The sequence below is a fragment of the Pipistrellus kuhlii genome, unplaced genomic scaffold (assembly GCF_014108245.1).
Source record: "Pipistrellus kuhlii isolate mPipKuh1 unplaced genomic scaffold, mPipKuh1.p scaffold_m20_p_5, whole genome shotgun sequence".
NCBI classification, from domain to species: Eukaryota; Metazoa; Chordata; class Mammalia; order Chiroptera; family Vespertilionidae; genus Pipistrellus; species Pipistrellus kuhlii.
This window is the reverse complement of record NW_023425551.1, coordinates 394994-418809: the sequence shown is the minus strand read 5'-3', so window position 1 is coordinate 418809 and position 23816 is coordinate 394994. Positions and strand designations below refer to the sequence as shown.

Genomic DNA, 23816 nt, shown 5'->3' with positions numbered 1-23816 from the left:
GCTATGAAGACATCCTTTATAATAAAAAGGTAATATGCAAATTGACCCTAATGACTGGTCACTCTGATGCGCACTGACCACCAGGGGGCAGCTTACCAGGGGGCAGACGCTCAATGCAGGAGCTGCCCCCTGGTGGTCAGTGCCCTCCCACAGGGGGCGCTCTGCTCAGCCACAAGCCAGGCTGAAGGCTGCAAGCAAAGCAGCGGTGGCGGGAGCCCCTCCTGCCCCCTGGCCGTGCTAAGGATGGCCCACCGACGGCTTAGCAGGCCTAAGCCCCTGGCGGACATCACCCGTGGGCTCCCAGGCTGCCAGGGAGATGTCTGACTGCCAACTTAGGGAGCGGTCCTAAGTCGACAGGTGGACATCCCCGAGAGGTCCCGGACTGCAAGAGGGTGCCGGCCAGGCTGAGGGACTCCCCACCCTCCCCCAAGTGCACAAATTTTCGAGCACCGGGCCTCTGGCTTTAAATGATGGTGATAAAGTCTATGGAAAATGAAAAAAATCAGAGCACCTCACATCCTGAGCTGCATCCCTGTAGCTATGGCCCCAAATATCCTCGGGTAATGGAAACTGGGAAACACAAAGACCATGTGACTGGCAAAACTTGGGAGAATCATATAATGAGCATCAATAAATATTGGACATTTTCCTACAGAATTATTTATGAACTCCAAAATTGCAACCACTTCCTCCCCATTCTTACACATATTCCATCCTTATCTCAACAGACACTGTGGCCCCGTATGACTGGATGGTGAAAGGGAGTGGACAGAACTTAAAGACAGGATGAGCATAAACTTATCACCCACATGAGGAAACTGCTGAGGGCATGAAGCAGCACTCTCAGAATTACGCCAGGACAGAACAGCGGTTGGAAGCCAGGACTGTTCCAGTTGAACTAGGACAGTGGTCAGCAAATTCAACAGAGCCAAACAGCAAAGTAAACCATTGAAATGCCACCCCCACACTGCGGATGCAGCCTGCAAACCGGGCCCGTGCCCCTGACCGAATCCAACTGTGATCTCCTGGTTCACAGGCCACCGCTCAGTCACTGAGCCACGCCCCGCTGATGGCAGCCTTAAACCCAAAATATTCTGACTTGTCTGCATTATAACTGAGCTCACGTATGCAAATACGGAAGCAAGAACCAGTCACCGGAAAGGCAGCCTCTGCCGGAAGCCGCTCCGCCCTCCGCGGGCAGCTGAGCCCAGGTCTCTGGAGAGAATGCGGGGTCGGGCCGCAGTCCAAGGCTCAGGTCCAGGGCCTGGAGCCTCGGACCCTGGCCCGGCCCGGGCTGACGGACTGATCTGCTGACTGAAGGCCACGCTCAAAAGCACGCGGGGAAAGTGCTGGAAGGAAGACCAAGAAGGACCCGCTGGGACGAGGACAGAAAACGCCTGCCGCCGTGGGGCAGAGGGAGAGGCCATGGGGCACTGACAGCGGCCGCCCCGAGCCACGGGGAACCGGAAACAGGAGCCTCTTTCCAATGGAGGCCGGAAGTGCGAACTCTGCCGCCCCGGCCCTCCCGCACCGGGCGGACCCCACAGGGACAGAGGTACCTGCGTTCTGACAGGAAGTGACACCGCCTCCTCCCTCCGCCCTGACAGAGGCTTCCTCCTGGCCCAGGACTGCCCAGCCAATGGGGGCTGCCACGCCCAGCCAATGGGGGGGGCTGGCTGCCACACCCAGCCAATGAGAGGCTGCCATGCCCAGCCAATGGGAGGCTGCCACTCCCAGCCAATGGGGGGGGGCTGGCTGCCACACCCAGCCAATGAGAGGCTGCCATGCCCAGCCAATGGGGGCTGCCACGCCCAGCCAATGGGGGCTGCCACGCCCTGCCAATGGGGGGGGGGGGCTGGCTGCCACGCCCAGCCAATGGGAGGCTGCCACAGCCCCAGTCTACCACACCCAGCCAATTGGAGGCTGCCACGCCCAGCCAATGGGGGCTGCCACGCCCAGCCAATGGGAGGCTGCCACGCCCAGCCAATAGGGGGGCTGCCACACCCAGCCAAAGGGGGGCTGCCACACCCAGCCAATGGGGGGCTGCCACACCCAGCCAATGGGGGGCTGCCACACCCAGCCAATGGGGGGCTGCCACACCCAGCCAAAGGGAAGTCAGTACACTTGGGACTTTCCGTTTCCTGCAATGGGATCTTCCTTTGCAACAGCCTCCCAAGTCCATAAAAGGGTGCCCTCCCGTCGTTTCTCTGGACCGGCCTGAGGGTTCGCCATTAGACTGCACGTCACCAACTGCAATTGTTTGTTGTTCCCAAATAAGCCATTTGCTGGAGACATTTCTAGCCATTTATTTGTTTAAAGTCAACAGTAATTGCTGATATTATTTGAGCAGGAAGGAAATTTAGCCCAGAAGGGAGAAGAGTGCTTGAAGCAATGATGATCCTAAAACAAACAATTGAAGACTTAAAGAAACTAAACAAGAATTCATCTCAAAAATAAAGATAAGCCCTGGCCTGTGAGGCTCATGGCTCAGACGGTTGTCCGTTCACTGAAAGGTGACCGGTTGGGTTCCTGGTCAGGTCACATGCCCAGGTTGTGGGTTTGATCCCCAGTTTGGGGACATGCAGGAGGCAGCCAATTGATGTTTCTCTCACTCTCTCTTACTCTCTCTCTAAAAATACATTTTAAAATATTTTTTAAAAATTAGTCTAATTTTAAGATTATAAGGGGGAGACTAAAATAATAGATAATAATGGAAGATGATAAGCAAATTCAAAAGGAAGTTAAAGCATTCTAAAGTTATCGTCATGCTGAGAAGTAGAAAAACAATACTTATAACTTTAGGCATTGTTAGAAAAGTTAACATTAGAAAAATATAGGCTATACATCCAAGAGATGCAATCAAAACAACAATGCGGTACCATCTCACACCTGTCAGAATGGCGATCATCAACAAATCCACAAATGACAAGTGCTGGCGTGGATGCAGAAAAAAAGGAACCCTCGTGCACTGCTGGTGGGAGTGCAGACTGGTGCAGCCACTGTGGAGAACAGTATGGAGTTTCCTCAAAAACTAAAAATGGAACTCCCATTTGACCCAGTAATCCCACTTCTAGGAATATATCCCAAGAAACCAGAAACACCAATCAGAAAGGACATATGCACCCCTATGTTCATAGCAGCACAATTCACCACAGCTAAGATTTGGAAACAGCCTAAGTGCCCATCAGCAGACGAGTGGGTTAAAAGGCTGTGGTACATCTACACAATGGAATACCACGCTGCCATAAAAAGGAAGGAACTTTTACCATTTGTAACGGCATGGATGGACATGGAGAGCATTATGCTAAGCAAAACAAGCCAGTCAGAGAAAGATTTGTGGGATGAAAAAGGTTGACCGCCCAGCTCTGCCCAGGGTGGGTGACCAAACCCCACCCATCCATGAATTTGTGCACCAGGCCTCTAGTTATGTAATAATTGCCAACAGAATTCAGCACAATTACGTGCTATCCATGTGTTGCTTAGGAGCAATAGCCTATAGCAGGCGGCCTAGGTGTGCAGTATGCTACACCTCTAGGGGTGTGGGAGTGCACCATATGATGTCCCCACACTGACAACATCCCCTAAGGATGCGTGCATCCACGTCCTTAAGCAACACGTGACTATATGTAAACCTGTCCATTACTAATTCATTTCCACAGGCCAACACAGAGTCCATGTGTTGAAGGAAACAAATGAGCAAGTTTACTACTTATCTGCAGTTCTTTTCTCTCTTCGGGTGTCCTTTGGGATTTTCAGGATTATAAGGTTCCAGAAAGCAAGCACAAGGGTGTTGATGAAGGATAACATAACTGATTCCGAGTAAGCAGGATAATGTGTGCATCCGTTTCCACCGGCCTTGACCTTGGCCTGATAACCTTGAGAACATCCCCACCTCACAAAGCACAGTCCCGGTTTGTACCGCCAAGGGTGTTGCTTCACTCCCACACCAACGCCCTGTTCCAGGGCACTTTGTACCTCAGGCCGAAGTCCTTAGAATGACCCATATTCCTGACTTACTCCCTCGATGGAGTAAGCAGGTTTCTGCCAGGCGGACCTGTCCATAATTAAACTCCTACCCTCGTCCTAACCCTTTCGCGTGCCAGCTGAGACCCCAGCAGGAGCAGGCAGGGCTGGCAGGACGAGGGGCTCCGGGAGTCTCTGGATTGCTGTGGGCAAAGTGAAGAGGGTCTGCCACGGTGAGCGAGGCTCACGGTGGAGCCACAGAGCCGCTGGGCCGCCCGCTCACTCTCCACGGGGCACCTTTGGGCCCTAAGGAAGGTCACCTCTTTCCAGGTGTCTCTGGCCAAAGCCCGTCTTCCTCGGCTTTGAGGTGACCTGTTTATTAGTCTCGGTTTTATCCACCTCCCCCCATGACCACCCTTCCCACAAAAAGCCTTTTTAGAACCTTTTTTTTCCTAACCACTTCTCCCACAAAACTGTAATCCCAGAGGCGTCTGTCCATCTGTCCGTGGACTGAGACCCTTTGGAGGGCACAGGGCCCTAGCTGGGAAGCATCCAAACCACAGCTACTCAGAACAGGAGCCTTGGCATGAAGCTGACATTGCAGATGTCAGAGGCTACAGGTAGAAAACCCTTGAAGTGCACACTGGGTGGCTGGACCAGCCCACCACGTCCTCGGACTTCTACAACATGAGCCATTCACTATCCTCCTTAGCGAAGCCAGTGTGAGGTGGGATTTGTTTGGGGTTTTTTTTTTTGCAATGAAAACACCCTGATTCACCCTCATTTCGGACCAACCTCCAGTCTCATGGCTCAACATGATGTTTGTCACTGAATGCTTAACCCAGTGCACCTGTCTGTTTATACGCTCAAACACCTTGAAAAACGTAAAATGCCAATTGAAACTTCTAACGTGACTTTTAAGTTTGCGTTTGCATACTGTAAAATGTGTCAACAAATTAAGTAGTGATATGGACAATAACGTTGTATAATGGCAGGTACACATACATGCAAATAGAGTACATTAACATTATCTTAACTAGGAGGGGGAAAGTCAGCATTTGAGGGGATGACCCTTTACCTATATTATATTAACAGTCTCTCCCTGTGGCAGTGAAACTCCAGTGCTTTGGGGGAAAGTTTTGGGGTGGGATTTTAAAAGCCCCAATAAAACTAGCCAGCAAGACTAAGTAAACAGGAATGACACTGAGGACAGCACAATGGCAGAGTCAATGTCTGTTAGCCCTATTACCCTAGGGCCAGGCCTACATGAGGCCAAACATCTGGATGAAAACTAAAAATAATCCTATGTAATAAAAGCCTAATATGCAAATTATCCCCTCAACCGGGAATTCAAACAGTTCAATGGCTCGCTATGACATGTGCTGACCACCAGGGGGCGACATGGACCATTGCGGAAATTCACAACACACTGCAACCTCTCACTGGCTGCCTGAGGCCAGAGGTGACAGGGATGGAGGTGCAGTGAGAATGTCTGGTGTCCGCCAAGCTCGCTCTCAATCCCCCTGCTACCCTCCCCTGGCATGTCAGGGCTCACACGTGCCAGGGGAGCCCCCGCACCCGTACAGGGCCTTCCCGGTGAGCTGGGCCGCAGCTGCTGGGACTGCAGGGGCCAGGCAGGAGCGGGTCTGCAAGGCCAGCCGAGAGAGAACGTGTCGCCTGCCCAGCTTCCAAGCAGTACATTTTCCTACATAATTACCTCCATGTGAGGACTCAGGCCCTGAGACTCAGGAGGAGGGGTGCACGCAGTGGCCGGGATCCAGGTGCTGCCCAGGGCCCAGAGGTCAGCTGGGACCTGCCCTTCCGCGCCAGACACTCCTGCTTCGATCGCCAGCCAGGCCTAGGGACGGCACCCATGCATGAACTCTGTGCACTGGGCCTCTAGTCAAATAATAAATTGTGTCCCAAACCGTCACAGATTTGGACTATGAAGTAGAAATTCATGTTCACATATCAAAGTTTTATATGATGGTCTGACTTTAATACACTTTTGCTGTTTCCCAAAGACAGGATTAAACATAAAAACTAAACTTTAACATTTGTGTATTTTGCTAATTAATATCTAACATGTTTTGTTCATAAACCAGGAGAACTTCTCTATAAATAAAACTAGAAAATAAAACATGAAATTGAATTTAATACGGCCCTCTAACTATTGAGGCTCTCATACATTTTCAAGATGTAGACTCCACATTAATTTCACAATTAGATTTTGAAACATAATTCCATTTCAAGTGTTCACAGATGTTAGAGTTCAAAAACTCAAATTTAAAACAAATACACTCTTTGGCAGTATATACTGTATTTTTGAAGAATACTTCAGAAAACATTTGTGTGAAGTCAGGAAAGTAAAACATGGCAATTACTAAAGACTGGAAACAGATAATAAACCCATTTATTGTCATCTAGACAAGCATCAGTAAGTTTTAGGTAAAATACCTAATGAATGGTCTAGAATATGACAAAATGGTAAGCACCGTCTCCAAAGAAAACCTTAAAATATTTGACTTAAGTGGAAAATAAAAAGCAATAGTCTTGGGAAAGACATGCGTTCTCAAATCCTTCTATTTTCTTACCAGAACTACATCGACCTTCCATCTCAAGAAGTCCAACTTCATGTTCAAAATCTTAAAAACAGAGGCAAGCATACAGCCTGATCCTCCTCAAAGATCCCAAGAGAGATTATGTTGGCATCAAAATGTAAGGACCAGCCTGGCCAGTGTGGCTCAGTGGTTGGGCATCGACCCATGGACCAGGAGGTCATAGTTCGATCCACAGTGGAGGGCATGCAGGAGGCAGCCAACTGATCATTCTTTCCATCACTGATGTTTCTATCTGTCCCTCTCCCTTTCTCTCTCTGAAATTAATAGAAACATATTTTTTTAATTAAGGGCCAACTTAAAGTAAACAATTATATTTAAAGAATAACTTCTCTCTCTTCTGTCCTCCTCCTTTATCCCCCCCAACACACATACACACACACACACACACACACACACACACACCACACACACACACACACACACACACATACACATACACCACACCACACACACACACATACACACACACACACACACACACACACACCACACACACACAAAGAAATAATACCAATTGGATTATTTGGGTTTGAATGAATAGGCAATAAGTAACTATTTCTCCTAATATTTTTTAATCCTCAGCCAACAATATGTTTTTATTGGTTTTAGAGAAAGAGGAGGGGAGGGATGGAGAGAGAGAGAAACATAGACGTGCAAGAGAAAGGTCAGTTGGTTGCCGCCCATACCCACCGCGACCAGAGATGGAACCCAAGACCTAGGTATGCGCCCTGACCAAGAATCAAACCCGACACCATTTGCTGGACTGGACGATGCTCCAACCAACTGCGCCGCCAGCCAGGGCTATTTCTCCAAATGTTTTTGTTTTTTTTGTTTTTGTTTTTTTTAATATATTTTATTGATTTTTTTACAGAGAGGAAGAGAGAGGGATAGAGAGTCAGAAGCATCAATGAGAGAGAATCATCGATCAGCTGCCTCTTGCACACATCCCTACTGGGGATGTGCCCACAACCAAGGTACATGCCCTTGAATGGAATCGAACCTGGGACCTTTCAGTCCGCAGTCCGCTGCTCTATGCACTGAGCCAAACCAGTCTCGGCTCTCCAAATGTTTTTAACTACAGACCTCGGATATATTTGAATACTCTCAAGTTTTTCTACACTAATTAGTAAATGTTTTACTTCAGTAGTAATATAAACATTTTAATGGAAACTTCACTTTCTGGGCAATTGGAAGTCTGCCTTAGGCCTGAGGAGAACAGAACACTCTCCTTCGCAGTGAGCTTGCTGATGCCGGCCGCCAGGCAGGACCATGAAGTTGGTGGCTGAGCAAGAAATGAGCTGCCCAGATCGATGAGGCATTTTAACCCACGAGGGTGAGAGGCGCGCTGCGTTGCAGAGGCAGAGGGGTGTCTGTTTCGCAGCGTGTGCGTGCAGGAGAGCGTGAGCAGAGCGGGGGGAGCTTGGGGAGTGTGGGACGCCTGCCAAGGAGGCCTCAGGGGCGGGGGCGGGAGGAGGTCAGGTACAGTGTTCACACGGGAGATGAGATTTAGTTTCACGGATGCGGTTCATTTGAATTATGACTTCGAATTTTGTTTGCATTAAATGATACAGTTATTTGATTTTTATAGTTGTATAAGATCTGTAAATATTGTTTTTATATAGCTTTGAATTTTTACATATTTCTATTAAATGTAATAAAATCATTCATGCTTAAAAAAACACACTCAGCCCTGACTGGTTTGGCTCAGTGGATAAAAGACAGAGTGTAGGCTTACGGACTGAAGGGAACCAGGTTCGATTCCGGTCAAGGGCATGTACCTTGGTTGTGGACTCATCCCCAGTAGGGGGTGTGCAGGAGGAGCTGATCAATGTTTCTAGCTCTCTATCCCTCTCTCTTCCTCTCTGTAAAAATCAATAAAATATATTTTATTTTTAAAAAAACACACTCAACTCATCTCCTTAATTCTTTCACTTACACACACACACACACACACACACACTCAATGGGTGTCCTTATCTAATCTTACCATGTCTCTGAAATCCTCTTTCTGATTTTCTACCAAATTGGCAGAGTAGGGACATTTCAGATCATTGCTAAATCATGACCAAAGCTGGTGCCCTGGCCCACACCTTGCAGGCATGAAATTTAGTCTTGCAATGTGTGTTTACATAGATAGGTTGTTCTGCAATAATACAATTGCCTGTGGCTCTCTGAACAGAGGTTCCTAATGTGAGGCTCCCACATTATGGCGGTAAAGGAAATAAAAAGTGTCACCCTGGGTCAATGTATTCACTTATCCAGCCAATATTTATCAAGTGCAAGGGCAGTGCTGTGGGTACTACAGCCTCTGCCTAACGGTCTGGTAGAGGAAATCACCAGGAACCCAGCAGTTATGCTGACAGCGGAGTAATGACCGGCCATGGTGTGTGCCTGGGAGCTGGCAGAGACGAGCTTTCGGGCAGTCAACACACACACACACACACACACACACAAAACCACCACAAACTTGGAAGTCACACAAGTCAGACATTTCATAATCTTATCTGAAAACCAGCCAGCCGCTCAGGACACAGCTGAACTGACGCTGTCTTGTGAGGGGGAATTATCCTGTGGCTGCACCATGAGTGGGGGAAGAGGGGGAATTCTCCTGTAGCTGCACCAGGAGGGGGTGGGGGGAGGGGGAATTCTCCTGTAGCTGCACCAGGAGGGGGTGGGGGGAGAGAGAAAGAGGATCTCACAAATGTTAGAGGCCAGATGGACTGCAGCACCTGTGTCATCCTCCTGCTCAGCACGCGGAGAATGAGGGGGAGCAGAAGCGACCTGATGCAGGGCCATGCCATGGACACGCAGGGATGCTTCGGACAGACTCCACAAATGCGTTTTCTCGGTCTTTACGAACATGGGCAGGCAGGAAGTCTGAGGTTTGACAGCCACCTGGAGTGCAGCTTCTACTCTGCAGTGACAGGGCCTCCAGCACCTCCCTCAGCAGCTGGGCTGAAGTGAACCAACCACAGTGCGGTGAGCAGGAGGCCGCTCCATCCGCAGGGAGGGCCCGAGGGACAGCAGGAGGCAGGGCCACCCTCCTCCCCGGAGGACAATGTCAGGTCCACTTCAACACAAGGACGGGGGGCCCTTAAGTGCAAGTTGTAGGCATTAAGGACACCAGCGATAATGCTCACCAGTGTTTTTATTTAATAGATTTTTATTGATTTCAGAGAGGAGGGGAGATGGAAAAAGAGAGAAACATCAATGAGAGAGCATCATGGATCGGCTGCCTCTTGCACGCCTCCTACTGGGGATGGAGCCAGCAACCCGGGCCAGTGCCCCAACCATGAATCTAACCTGGGACCTCTTGGTCAATGCTCAACCACTGAGCCGTACTGGCCGGGCCAGTGTTTCCCTTTTTAAGTTGATCACGGGCTAAATGCCAAGCCCTGAGATAAGCTATGAGGGTACAAAATTAATCAAGACCTGATTCCTACTCTGAAGAAACTCAAAGCTTCACGGAGAGAAGAGACCTAAAAGCAAACTGTAAGTGTCAGGACAGAGAGGGCAGGCAGAGCACAGAGGAATGGCCGGTCTGACTCAGGTGTCTGAAATGGGCAGCATCACACTAACGCTTAGAGAACAGTGGATTTTCCCAGGAAAAGGAAGAGATGAAAGGAACAAATGAAATACTTAAGAAATAAGAATTACAACCTAGCCCTAGCTTGTTTGGCTCAGTGGATAGAGCGTCAGCCTGCAGACTGAAGGGTCCCAGATTCAATTCCGGTCAAAGGCATGGACCTTGGTTTTGGACACATCCCTGGGGGCGGGGGGGGGGGGGGGGAGTAATGGGATGTGTAGGAAGCAGTTGGTCGATGTTTCTCTCTATCCCTCTCCCTTCCTCTCTGTGAAAAATCAATAAAATACTTTTTTTAAAAAAAGAATTATAACCTACACTGATTGCAGGAAGAAACTCCTGGGCAGGAAGGGGAAAAGATAAAACCCACCTACAGCACCATGGCTGACACCCACACGGCTTTCCTTTAAAAGCTCGAAAAGCTGAGGGTGCCATCCCGTAACCTAAATCAGTCAGAACAAAGAATCTGAAAAAAGAAGATGAAAAATGAGCTCTGGCCTAAAGGGAATTACTTCTCAGATGAGTAAGAAAGGGAACTAGTGAGGGCGGACTGAAATCGGCATACCACAGGCTCACCTTTGGCAGATTTAGAGCTTTCTGCGCGGGGCCTTCACAAGACGGTGCATGCAGGCTGGCTCCCCAGGCCAAGCGCAGTGGAGGCACAAAACAAAGAAAAGAGTGTTTCCCTGAACCACCGTCTGCACCGCGTCTGCGACATGGGGACCTAGCCACACACGCAGCGTAGAAGGCAGGAGAAATGATAGCTAAACACAGCGGTGATTCTGGGCCCGCATCCTTTTGCCATAAAGGGCATCATTGGGACAATTGTTGAATGATATCTGAGAATTACAGGATAGAGCATGTAATTGTTAATTTCCTGATTTTGAAGGCTGCCTAGTACAAATGTACTAGAATATCATTTTTTGCCGGGAATACAAAGTACTTGGTGGTAATGGGGTATCCTATGGTCCATAGACCCTCCAAAAAGACTGCTATAGTACAAAGGGTTCTTGTACTGTAATTGCTTTTATGTACATATTGTTTCAAAATAAAAAGAAATGTTAAAATTTAAAAAGTAAAAGAACCTCCTTTGCCAAATGAAAAAAAAAAAAAAAAAAAAAAGGTTCATTACTAGTAATGTGTGTGTGAGGGGCAGGGATGGGGAGGCAGGCAGGGGGGAAAGGGAGGCAGGCTCCTTGAAGTCCTTCCCGTGCCCTGAACATTCTGCGTTTACTTAAACCCTGCTTTCAGCAGTGCCTGGAGGGAGAAAAGCGTGTAAATGCTGCCTCCTAGTGGTTCTAGAGCAAATACAGGGTATGGCAAAAATAGGTTTAGTCTAGTTTCTCATATTATTAATCATTGTATTACTTTCCATAATAACTGTACACCTGCTTTCCCCACCGTTTGTTTACGGTAATGGAGGCTCTGGATGCGGGAGAATAGAGCTCTTTATGGGGATTCACTTTTGAATGAAGGCCGTGGGAGAAAAGGGGGGACAGGTGGCGGAGCTGGAGGCCGCACCAGGACAGGGGAATGCTCTCGGTGCTGAGGAAGTGAGCTGTGGAACCGTGCAGAGGCAGGAGAGGCCGCCAATGCATGCTGCTGCACGAGAAAAGCTAGTGACAGACGGTACCATCCCAACCACAGGGCATTCGGGAAGAAGACAAACTGTGGAGACAATAAAAGGACTGGTTTCCGGGTGAACAGGTGGAGCAGAGGGTCGTTAGGGCGAAGACCGATCTGTCTTGCACTTTCATGGTGGATGCATGTCACTGCCTGATTGTCCCGTTCCCCCCCACCCACCCACCCCCAAGCAGCCCTGCAGACGGGACAGGACACTCCAGCTTCTCTGCGGGTCCCGCTCTGTCACTACAGGGCTCTGTTCATGGCCCTCGGCCCTGGAGGCACAGTAGGGTCACCTGGGAATCTTTTAAATGATACCCATACTGCTCTAGGTGGTTTTGCTCAATGGTTAGAGCATCAGCCTGCATTTATCCACCATAATGTTAGTTAATACACAGATAAATCCCTAGATGCTAGAGCTGGCACCTGATGTCCTCTGTCCAAACCCATTCTTTTGCATGGGCGGAATGAGGCCCACATCGGGCTGACAGTACCACACCGGAGTGGGGTAAAGGCACCAGGACCCAGCCTCCCAGGACCTAATGCCTTGCTCTCTGTGCCATGTGCCAAGTCAAGCAGCAGGAGAGGAGTGAGCGAGGGCCCTCGCAGCCCCAGGAGCCAGGCCGTCACACAGACCAGGGTTCAGTGTTCATGAGCCTTGGAGGCACCATTATTTACATTATGGTGACTCTACTAAATCACGTGACTTAATAAAAACATGTGAATTTTGTGGGCAATACCAAAGACACACCAACGAACAAGAACCTTCTGACGGGGCTGCCTGGAGCTCACATTTCATGGAGAAGCGGACGTGGAATTATCACTAAGTTGTGCATCACAAAAGGAAAGTACATGTTTTACTAGTGAACAATGAAGTGAAAGCTGTCCAGGACCTCATAGGGAGGGTTTTTAATACGGGCTCACCAAAAACACAATGTCTAGCAGGAAGCAGGAGCTCCAGAGCATTCATTCTTTACGTCGAACTGAGGCATCACGTTTCTCAGAACGTGTGCCCAAGGCACCTGAGAGCAGTACTCAAGCCCACGAGCCACAGCACCTGGCGCGGCCGCACGAGACCTCACCTGCTTTCCCAAAGCATCACCTGGCAGCCAGGGAAGCGGGCCTGAGGGAAGCTCGGCTCCCCACCACCAGGGGACCTCAGCATCCCTTCTCACACAGGGCCAGGTTTGCTAACATGCATCTTGTGATAATTCTGTTTTTCCAGAGTGCAGGCAATATTCCATGTATGGTTCATGTTCCAAGGTGTTAACTTTATAACTTATACCGTGGTGGGCAAACTGTGGCTCTCAAGCCACATGCGGCTCTTTGGCCCCTTGAGTGTGGCTCTTCCACAAAATACCACGGCCTAGGCGAGTCTATTTTGAAGAAGTGGCGTTGGAAGAAGTTTAAGTTTAAAACTTTGGCTCTCAAGAGAAATTTCAATCGTCGTACTGTTGATATTTGGCTCTGCTAATGAGTTTGCCAACCACTGCCTTAGTAGATAAAATACTGTGCTATTCCATTACCAGATGACGTTACTGCAGATAGGGAGATCGGGTTCATATGCCTTCTGGGTTCTGAGGGTAAATTTAACCTACCTACCATGTAGCATTCCTTTCCCACAATTTGAGGAAAGCACTGGAGGAGGACTCATGTTTGACACACATGTGGAACACACCTCTTTTGATAACTGACAGACTTTTACTAAAACCTAAAAACTTCACACTTAAAACAGGAAAATAAATGTTTCACTAATGAAGAATTAAGTGAAAACCACCAGGATCTTACAGGGTTCTTAACATATACTATATACATATATAGAAGACAGAACATCAGCTTGCTGGGTCATAGGGTATGACTGAAAATGAGAATTTATAAGTCACCTAACAGCTGTCCCAAACGGTAGTTCCCCTGAAATTAAAACAGGAAACGAAGTTTGAATTCATACCTAGCTTTAGACATGACTCAGCACGCACATCCATCTTACTTTTATGATTGTGCTGTTCCTTTTTAAAGGTGCTCAACGTCGCCCAGCTGGAGCGGCTCAGGAGTTGAGCACCGACTCCCAGTCAGGGCACAGGCCCGGGTTGTGGGTTCGATCCCCAGTGTGGGGTGTGCAGGAGGCAGCCGATCAACGATTCTCTCACATCATTGATGTATCTGTCTCTCTTCCTCCCTTCCTCTCTGAAATCAATGAAAACATCTTATAAAAATAACAGGGCTGAAGAGCATCCTGCTCATTTTCCACTGGGAGGATGGAAATCTTTACTCAGTAAATTATCTTGGTCTCATAGCACCTCCCAGGGCGGAGAAGGCAAATCTCAGTATGTGTGCTTAACATAGGATGCTGAAACATAGGATGGACCACGATGTTGAGCTACGTGCCATTCTGAAACAGCTCCTTGTGCCACACCGAACAGAACACGATCTGATAGGCTGTGTTGCTGTAGGATGTGCAGTTTTCCCTTCATTAAAAACACACAAAAATATGAAGCTTCTACAGTGACTGTATGTTACCCAAAAGGAAGGAAAAACATCAAAACGGACGCAATGACTCAGATAGTCTTTGAGCACCATGTTCCCGCAGGAGGCACGCCACTGAGTGCCACTCGCCGCTCTTCTGGGAAGACAGCCCCTGGCCCCATCTACCCTTTGGGCACTCAGACAACACACACTTCTGTGCCTGAGGACAAATCTTCACACCCGTCTTTTATTTGCCCCTATAGAAAAACTCAGATGCACAGCTAGCTCCTTCTCACAACAAAGCAATGCTCAATTAGCAATCACATTTCTTTAATGACAAAATGGTGTTAACTCTGTGCAACTTGTGATCAAAAACAATTAAAGACCGTTGGTGATATCTACCAGAAATAACATTAGACATAGGATTACTTACAAAACAAACAATTGCCAATAGAAAACTAAATATTTCCCTTGGGAAAAAATGTAGTATTTTATTATTAAACAACTCAGGCAAAAGTCTAGGTTTTCTCTAAGTGCAGAACAGAGCAGAAAGGCTTCCACAGGGGCCCCAGCCGGAGAGGGGTGTGATTCTTTGGACGGCTTTTATGATGACATTTATAACCTCCGGGGATTTTAGCTCTCTGAAGAAAATGTGCATTCAAAAAGCTAAATCATACAAAGCATTTAGTATCTTCAAATGGATGCCCAATAACAAAACTTTTAACAGGAGTGAGTCCTAGCACTAAACTGTGTTTATCAAATACTTGAATGAGCTACAGTCAGAAACGACAGAGCAGCTGACAGGTGCAGGGGGCGCTCTGCGCTGCCACAAAAGCAGCCAGAGCTTTCTGTGCTCAGTGTCAAGGTGACGTTTACTTTTTGCACGCCTTGTATCTCTCCGCTACATTCTCCCAGTTGATGATATTCCAAATAGCTTTCAGGTAGTCAGGCCTGACGTTTTTATACTGGAGGTAATACGCATGCTCCCACACGTCAATCCCCAGCAGTGGAATAAGACCTGTTGGAAAGAAGGAGAAAAAGCAAAAACTATCAATTTCTATTTTAAACACTGCATCTTCTCAACGTAACCTTGATCCTATGCATCCACAATTGTCCTTTACAACATTCTCATCCATTTTTCAGTTTCTTACATAAACAGGATATGTGATAAGAATAAATACCCTTATAAAGAGATTTCCAACTTTACTCTTTGGAAGGAAAATGTGATTAGTACTAAAAACAATTACTACCCTGTTTCCCCGAAAATAAGACAGTGTCTTATAATTTTTTCTCCCAAAGTTGCCCTAGGTCTTATTTTCAGGATGCAGGTCTTATTTTTGGAGGATGTCTTATTTTTGGGGAAACATGGTAGTATAATAGACCTGAAAAAAATAAATTAACTACAGTATTTTATTTTATTTTTTAAATATATTTTTATTGCTTTCAGAGAGAAAGGAAGAAGAAAGAGATAGAAACATCCAAGATAAGAGAGAATCATGGATCAGCTGCCTCCTGCAAGTCCCCCACTGGAGACTGAGTCCACAACCCAGGCCTGTGCCCTTGACCAGAATCGAACCTGGGACCTTTCAGTTCACGGGTCGCTGCTCTATCCACTGAGCCAAACCAGCTAGGGCTAACTACAGTATTTTAATAGTTGTTCTTAAAATACCAACAGATTGATACAAGAGCCCGTTCTTATGCATCTGCACTGGGGTCTCAGTAAGAGTATGTTGTTTGTGGGGTGACTGAGGACCCTCCAAAGGTCCCGAGTACTCAGGGAGGTGAGGAGAAACCTGCCTGCTCCCCGAGGCGTTAGGCTGGAGAATACAAGTGTTGGAGATGCTCACAGAACAGTGAACAAGGAAAACTGCACAGGACTGCAGACACACAGGATCCACTGGAAATGAATCCTCTCCAGGCCGGTCCCTTCGGAGCAGCCTGGCCCCCTAAGCGCACCAGGCTCACAATCCCTGCTGCTTGTCCAGTCTGCAGCATCTCCCTCTCCCAGAGGAGCAGCACAGGTCTGGGAAGTCTGAGTACGTCCACAGAAGCTTCGGATGTGTGCACAGGGAAAGAAGGCAGCTCTGGTTCCTTTACGTCAGAGGTCACAGCCCCAGCTAACGGCCGGATGACCTGGGGTGCTTTCTCCTAAAGAGCTTCTAGTTCAATCTGCTCAACATGAACCAGGCCTGGGTGAGCCCCGCCTGGCGCCTCCCAGCCAAATGCTGCCGTATACAAACCCCCGGGGGACAGTGTCTGCAAATCGGCTCTCCTCCCCGTCTGACCCCAGTGCTCAGTAGAGAGGGGTCCAAGGTCTGACAGCAGACGTGTCTGCCTCGTTCTTGTTGTTTATCTAATTTTAGTGCATATAATTATGTAAGCTGAATGAACTCACTATCAAATGAAGCAGTTTATGTTTAAGACTTTTTTTGTTAATGTATCATTAAATTACATGTGCTTTTTATACATATACTTGAGGCCCGGTATGGGGATCAGGCCGAAACTGGCTCTCCAACACCCCCAAAAGGGTCCCAGATTGCAAGAGGGAGGCTCTTGGGTGATGCACCCTGGAATCAGGCTCCCTTCTCTCAGATTCTGAGTGCATCACCTGAGAACCGTAGCTGCCAAGTCACTGCAGCTCAGCAGCTCCTGCGTTGAGCGCTGCTGCCCCATGGTGGTCAGTGCACGTCATAGCTACCAGTCAGATGGTCACTTAGGCTTTTATATATAGAGAGATATTTTTATTGATTTCAGAGAGTGAGAAGACAGAAACATCAATGATGAGAATCATCGATCAGCTGTTACACGTCCCCTAATGGGGACAGAGCCCACAACTCAGGCACATGGCCTGACATGGAGTCAAACCGTGACCTCCTGGTTCATAGGTCAACATTCATCCACTTAGCCACACCCGACCAGGCACACGTGCTTATTTTTTTTTATAAGATTTAAGATTTCAAAATATCAACAACTTTTAAAGCACTTTTGCTTAAAAGACTCTGGGTATCATCTGTTAAGATTTGCTCAAATAGCCGAAGCCGGTTTGGCTCAGTGGTAGAGTGTCGGTCTGCGGACTGAAAGGTCCCAGGTTCGATTCCAGTCAAGGGCATGTACAGTGGTTGCGGGCACATCCCCGGTAGGGGGTGTGCAAGAGGCAACTGGTCGATGTTTCTCTCTCATTGACGTTTCTAGCTCTCTATCTCTCTCCCTTCCTCTCTGTAAAAAATCAATAAAATATATTAAAAAAAAAAAAAAAAGATTTGCTCAAATAAATCTAGAGACTTATGATGGCATGAACCTGCTAGTTTTCTGTATTCAAGTTCAATGCTTTACAGTGAGCCATCTCCCCTGAATGATGGTAACAATGTTCCAGTCTAACCTGTTGTTCCCTGAAGGGGATCCTGGTTAGCACAAGCAACAATCTGTAAGCGTCCTTGTTCCTTTTGGAAACCGAGCCAGCCCCAACCTGAGCCTTGAACGCCAGCAGACACCGCAGTCAACTTCTCCTTAAACGCGGCAAAGGAACCAAAGTCACGTTTGATGGCTTCCAGCAATTCCCCTATTTTAAAAAAAATGCAAAGATGGGGGATAAGGACACATATGTAATAACATAATCAATAAAGAAGTTTTTAAAAATAAAATAAAATAAATCCAAAGAACACTCACAAATGAACAGGAGGCAATAACTATGGTATTTTATTACATATATTAAAATGTTCTTGTTATGGCCAAGACACAACGAGACCTCACCCCGCAGAAGACACACAAAGCCCAGTGGCCTCCACAACGCGGCGTTACCTGACGGGGCAACACCCAGGCCCACAATCTGAAATCACGTCTGTCACCGAAGCACTGCGGAGGGATTTCTCCCCTCACGGGGAGAAGGAACTGTTCCCATCAGCCTTCTTTGTTCCCCTCAGTAGAAAATTTTACTTTGACTTCTACCCTACCTATTCTGTCTTAATTTGGGACTAAAACGTTATGGTTGTTATATTTCTTCCCCAAGGCAGCCTCGATCTTTCCTATCTCAATTATATCATTTTAAAAAGAGTTATTTTCTCTCTTCTATTACTGAACTAAGGATACACTTGAAGAGCTACAGGACTTTTATTCCGTGGCAATACAGAATATAATTCTAGACTGAGAACATCAACCAAATCAACTAGGCCAAAAACATCACCTCCCTGTTCAAAGGAATCATCTGCCATAAGCACCAATGAGGACTAAGGCGGCACGGATAATACTAAGTGGCAAACAGTACCAAGACCTGTTGATTGAATAAAGGTGAATCTGATACTCTGGTAACTCACAGAAACTCAGCACTCTTAAATCATAGTCTGAAGACCTAAGTCACAAAAAATAAATTATCCAGCTTCTCATTCATTACTACTTCCTAATAAAATTGCTTATTTCAAGTGCCTAAGATGTCTTCTAGAACACGATTAAAACACACACATACACACAGAAATTTAGGGTACATCCCGGAAGCCAGGAACAGGGAGCGAGCTGTGTTCACGTCCACATCTCCCCAGAGCTCCGCACTCAGCCTCAAGTGAGCCAGGGGCGTGGCCAGCCCTCAGCTCTGACTCCTTCGTTACCTAGGTGTTCTGGGACAACGGACTTGTTCTCACTCAGGAAGAACAGTAAAACAATAGCAAAAAGCACTATTCCAAGTCCTTTACATATAACAACATTTAATTCTCAAACAGTCCTATTATTCTCCCCGTATCATACAGAGGAAGAAAGTAAGGTTCAGAACGGTGAAGTCTCTCACCCCAGATCCTAGTGCTAGTGAGTGAAAGCTTGTCTTTTCTAAAAACCATTTCTGAGTCTTTCCCTAATGTATAGCGCAGTACGTTCCAATCACAAGTCAACACCATACGTGACACTGCGTGTATGTATATACCGTCTGAGGACACAACTCCCTGAATGCACTCCCTTCTTACATAGGTCCTTTCAAAGTTACCACAACACGACTGCACCCCTTGCTGTGAAAAATATGCCAGTATGACACCTCGGAAAAATTAGGGGAGCATTAAAAACAGTCATTCCTATCACGCACAAAATGCAGCTAAGCCAGCACCATACACACCAACCTTTGGGTTCTCCGCCACCATTAGGGCTCAGGTTTGTCCAGAAAATGCTATGGTTGATGTGGCCTCCACCGTTGAACTTGAGAGCAGGCTGGAGAGCTACCTGGGCTGTGACATCACCTGAAATGTTAAAATGCAAATACATTTTTTAAATGCTTACTTTTCCACCCATTCTATGTACTATTTTCCTCTTTGTAAAACGTCAAGTTTAGTTCATCATTTTAATAGAAATGGAGGGACTTCGAATCTGCTTTTAAGAACACTTTTCTGAAGTCCAACATTTTCTTCAGCTTTGCTTCAGCTTTTTTCCTTCTGTTAAACAGTAAAAATTAAATATGTTTCTTTGGAAAGTATTACTTACATGTGATGAGACTGATAATGTAATCTTAGTTATACACCTTTAATCCCAAATTTCAAACATGAAAATTTAAATCTTTAATGATTTTTAAAATATAACTTTTTAAATAAAAGTCTGTGGCTACTTATTAATTTATGATCAGTATAGAATAGAATATAAAGCTTTTTTCTCAGTGGCTTTCATTAAAAAGGGAAGAGTCAAGTGCACAAGAAAAGGAGTGAAAGGAAGCTGATTTTAAAATATTGAGGAGACAGGTTCAGGGGCGTCAAGATGTTGTCATGTAGGAACTAGTTTCACAACTGGGATATTCCCCAGCCTCACTGGTCCCACCTCCTTCCCGTATCTGTCATGTCCTAAATCACCCAAGCTTTTCTCGTAGTCAGAACCTTGTGCCACACTTGAGGTTTCTCTGACTGTCAGAAGTAAACATTCCAGAATGTGGCAACTTCCTCTGGGTTTTGCTTAGCCATTCACCTGGCACACAATCAGCTGAAATACCACATTTTCCCACTAGATGCCCCCAGCCAACAACATGCCGCTGTCTAAGCCACGGGTTCATCGCGCTGAAATTCAATAAAAACACGTCTAGATAAGAAAAAACACACATTTCCTTAACGTGTAGATCATAAAGACATATCTGTGGTCTGGAAACACGACTGTCAATTACCTCCTCGGCTTAAACTCACAGGTTGAGAAATGTAATCGCTTTTTGTACAGAAACACTAAAACTGTTCCCATACACACCCCGGACACAAAACAGAGCCCAATGCTAGCGGTTCTGTCAGCCGGACTCTCTTAAAACTAGAGCAGCTCCATGTTCTATTCTAACGGAATTCTAAATGTTAGTAAATAAACACACAGGCGGGTACTTTCCCCGTGGAGCTCGAGAACACGTGGGGAGACCCGGTGAGCAGAGGGCGCCTCCTCACGGAGATGGTCCCGTTTCCCAGGAGCCAGCTTCTCCGGGTCCGGGGCAGGCCGCCCGCACCCGCCCGCCGCCCGCACCCACCCTTGGCCAGCGCCTCCTGGTACTTCTCCTCGGTGGCGTTGAGGTTGTTGACGTAGGCCGCGTGGTGCTTGCTGTGGTGCAGCTGCATGATCTGGCCGCTGACGTGCGGCTCCAGCGCGCCGTAGTCGTACGGCAGGTCGGGGAGGGTGTGCTTCCGGCGGCAGCCCAGGGCGCCCAGGGCGGGCACCAGCTCCCGGCTCGCGCTGCAGAGACAACCACACCGGTCCCTCCACGCGCCTGTCCCTCCATCGTCCGCCCGCCACCCGCCCGCCACCGGCCTTGGAGCACCAGCCCGCGCAGCGGCCCCGCGCCTGGGCCTCCGGGACGCGCTCCCCGCACGCCCGTCCCGCGCCCCCTGCGCCCGAAGGTGCCCTCCACCCGCCGCGGCCCGCGCCGCCCGCCGTCCGTGCCGCCCACCCGGGCCGGTCCCCTGCGCCGCGGCCCGGGCGCCTCACCTGCACGCCGCCCGGCACAACATGGTGACGCCGCCGCCGAAGTCCTCGCCGCAAAGCGCTGACCGCTCGGGTCGAACCAGTGAGCCGCGACCCGGGCCGCGCCGCAAGGACACCGCCGCCGGCCAGGCCCCGCCCCCTGCGCCAGGCCCCGCCCCCTGCGCGCCGCTCCCACCCCGGGGGGGGGTGCTCGGTCCCCAGACCCGCCCCGCCCGCACCCCGCCGGCGCCCCGGACCCCGGGAACGCGGGGAGGGAGGCCATAGAGGTCCTCCAAGTGGGCCGCGGGCCGGGGCGCCGTGCCGTGCTGTCTGCCATGCCGCCCCGGGGAAGGCCGCCCCCGCCCCCCCCGTGCCAGATGGTGCGGTCCGCGCTCCGCCCGCGCCGGCGCCGCCCCGCGGGGCCGGAGTGCGTCCCTGGCGTCGGGGCAGCCCGGGGTCGGGCCGCTTTACGGGAGGAAAGCCTCGCGTTTCCCCGCACGGCCTTGGCGCCGCCCCAGCGTGGCCGCGGGGAAGGCGGGTCCTGGGCGCCGGGAGCTGCAGGGCCCGGCCCTCCCCCACCCACGCTCACACTCCCCAGGGCCTTTCTTACCGAAACCACTGACCTTGGGGCTCCCCTGGCCTGAGCCAGGCCAAGGGCGGCGGCTGACCCCCAGCGTGGGCCGGGGACTGCGCTGCGGGGTTTGCAATCATTTACCTTTATTTCACGCGGATGGGACCGCGCTGAGTGTTTGCATGCATTTACCTTTATTTCACCCCATAGGACTGCGCTGCAGGCTTTGCATACATTTACTTTTATTTCACCCGCATAGGCGTCCAGGGCTCCAGGCTACAGTTAGAGTTCACTGAAGCTGAGCAGGTTTTTCTGGTCACACAGTTAATTAGTGAAAGAGGCAAGATGAGAACTCAAAGTTCATGCTGGAGTACCAAGTCCTATCTGTCGGGTCTTGAGTATTTATTAGGAGTGACTTCCTTGGACCCCTAACCGCTGAGAAAACATGAACCTGGGCAGAAGCCCGGGCGGCGGGGCTCAGGGGCTGAGCGTGGACCTATGAACCGGGAGGTACCGGTGCCATTCCTCCTCAGAGCCCATGCCCGGGTTGCAGACTTGATGTCCAGCGAGGGGCGTGCAGGAGGCAGCCGCTCAATGATTCTCTCTTCCTCTCTAGTCCTCTCTGAAATCAATCAATAAAGGCAAGCAGGGCCCTGACCGGTTTGGCTCAGTGGATAGAGCATCGGCCTGTGGACTCAAGGGTCCCAGGTTCGATTCCAGTCAAGGGCATGTACCTTGGTTGCAGGTACATGCCCAGTGGGGTGGGGTGCAAGAGGCAGCTGATCGATGTTTCTAACACTATCCCTCTCCCTTCCTCTCTGTAAAAAGTCAATAAAATATTTTTTTTTAAATGTGAGCAGGAGCTGGGTAGAGGGGATTAATGGAGGGGATGGGGGACATCTATAATACTTTCAACAATAAAGATAAATTAACAAAAAAAGAAATACAGCAGAGGAGTCTTTCCTACAGTATCTAGTAGTCTAATTAGCTGTAAGTATCAAATGCTTTCTTAACAATTAAAAAAAAAATCCTGAGTTGTGTGACTACAGAAGTTGGGACAGCTTTACACTGTTTTGGGCCTGAATGGGGCCCTTATTGAACAGAATAATATAAAAGAAGCAGATAGGTGCTGAATAATTAACTGCAGCATCTTTCTCCCCAGGATCTCACAGCTTTGGATGTTACCAAATTGACGCCACGTTCACAGGAAGTTCTCAGCAGACAAGCCACCATAAATATCGACAGTTAATATCAATACGATTGCTCATGTAGCTCCTGGGAAATCCACAGTTGTAAAGCTGTTTCTGGGGTTCATACTGTCGGGTTCAAAAATGGACTAGAAAGAAATATTATAGTCAAGCTTGGATAACCAACGCTAAGGTTTAAAAACTGGATGGCCCAAGTTGTCCTCCTCCAGAATGTTACAGGTCCTATGGATGTAGTACATGCCATGAGTTTCCTACAGACACTCCAGGGGCCAAAGGCAACTTCACATTAGCCGGACATGTTTCCTTTGTCAATGTCCAGGCCACGATATATTTTTTATTTTTATTTTTTAATATATCTTATTAATTTTTTACAGAGAGGGAGAGGGATAGAGAGTTAGAAACATCGATGAGAGAGAATCATCGACCAGCTGCCTCCTGCGCACTCCCTATTGGGTATGTGCCTGCAACCAAGGTATATGCCCTTGACCAAAATCGAACCTGGGACCCTTGAGTCCGCAGGCTGACACTTTATCCACTGAGCCAAACCAGTTAGAGAAAGATATATTTTTAAATATATTTTTATTAATTTCAGAGAGGAAGGTAGAGTTAGAGAGAATCATTGATCTGTCATCTCTGCACATCCCTTACTGGGTGCCCTGACCAGGAATCGAACTGTGACCTCCTGATTCATAGGTCACTGTTCAACCACTAAGCCACACTGGCCTGGCTTAGCCACGATATTTTGAATGCTGAACCGTGCGGCAGTGATGGAGGCAGCTCTTCTGTTGGTAGCTGGTCTGAGTCTTGTCCTCAGCCTCAGACTTCTGAGCACCGGGCTGCTACAGAAATCATGAAACTAAAGCATATTTGGATTCTACAAAATAAAATTGATT

General features: G+C 48.4%; 1 protein-coding gene and 1 long non-coding RNA gene across 3 annotated transcripts; one reads left to right on the top strand and one right to left on the bottom strand.

The window, feature by feature from the left end:
* Positions 1 to 8996: 8996 nt before the first annotated feature.
* Positions 8997 to 23027, top strand: LOC118705895. The gene is made up of 3 exons (XR_004983841.1): positions 8997 to 9006; positions 16172 to 16175; positions 22863 to 23027. It is a non-coding gene; the product is annotated as an uncharacterized LOC118705895 (long non-coding RNA).
* Positions 14991 to 21336, bottom strand: SOD2 (superoxide dismutase 2). Of its 2 annotated transcripts, XM_036415019.2 has the most exons (5): positions 21169 to 21335; positions 20714 to 20916; positions 19350 to 19466; positions 17633 to 17812; positions 14991 to 15271 (listed from the first exon to the last, which is right to left on the bottom strand). In XM_036415019.2, the coding sequence occupies exons 1-5, from the start codon at positions 21189 to 21191 to the stop codon at positions 15126 to 15128; spliced, it is 669 nt and encodes a 222-aa protein (XP_036270912.1). In that variant the 5' UTR covers positions 21192 to 21335; the 3' UTR covers positions 14991 to 15125. The 2 variants fall into 2 exon arrangements, with proteins under 2 accessions (XP_036270912.1, XP_036270913.1); XM_036415020.2 differs by lacking the exon at positions 17633 to 17812 and having other exon boundaries at positions 21169 to 21336.
* Positions 23028 to 23816: the final 789 nt, after the last annotated feature.

Excerpts from the sequence above, each read along its gene's own strand:
- SOD2 (XM_036415019.2), bottom strand. The coding sequence starts at position 21,191 with ATGTTGTGCCGGGCGGCGTGCAG. Across the intron at positions 17,813-19,349 it reads TGGTGGCGGAGAACCCAAAG|GGGAATTGCTGGAAGCCATC; the intron begins GTTGGTGTGTAT and ends TTTTTAAAATAG. Across the intron at positions 15,272-17,632 it reads TCCCCTTCAGGGAACAACAG|GTCTTATTCCACTGCTGGGG; the intron begins GTTAGACTGGAA and ends TCTTTCCAACAG.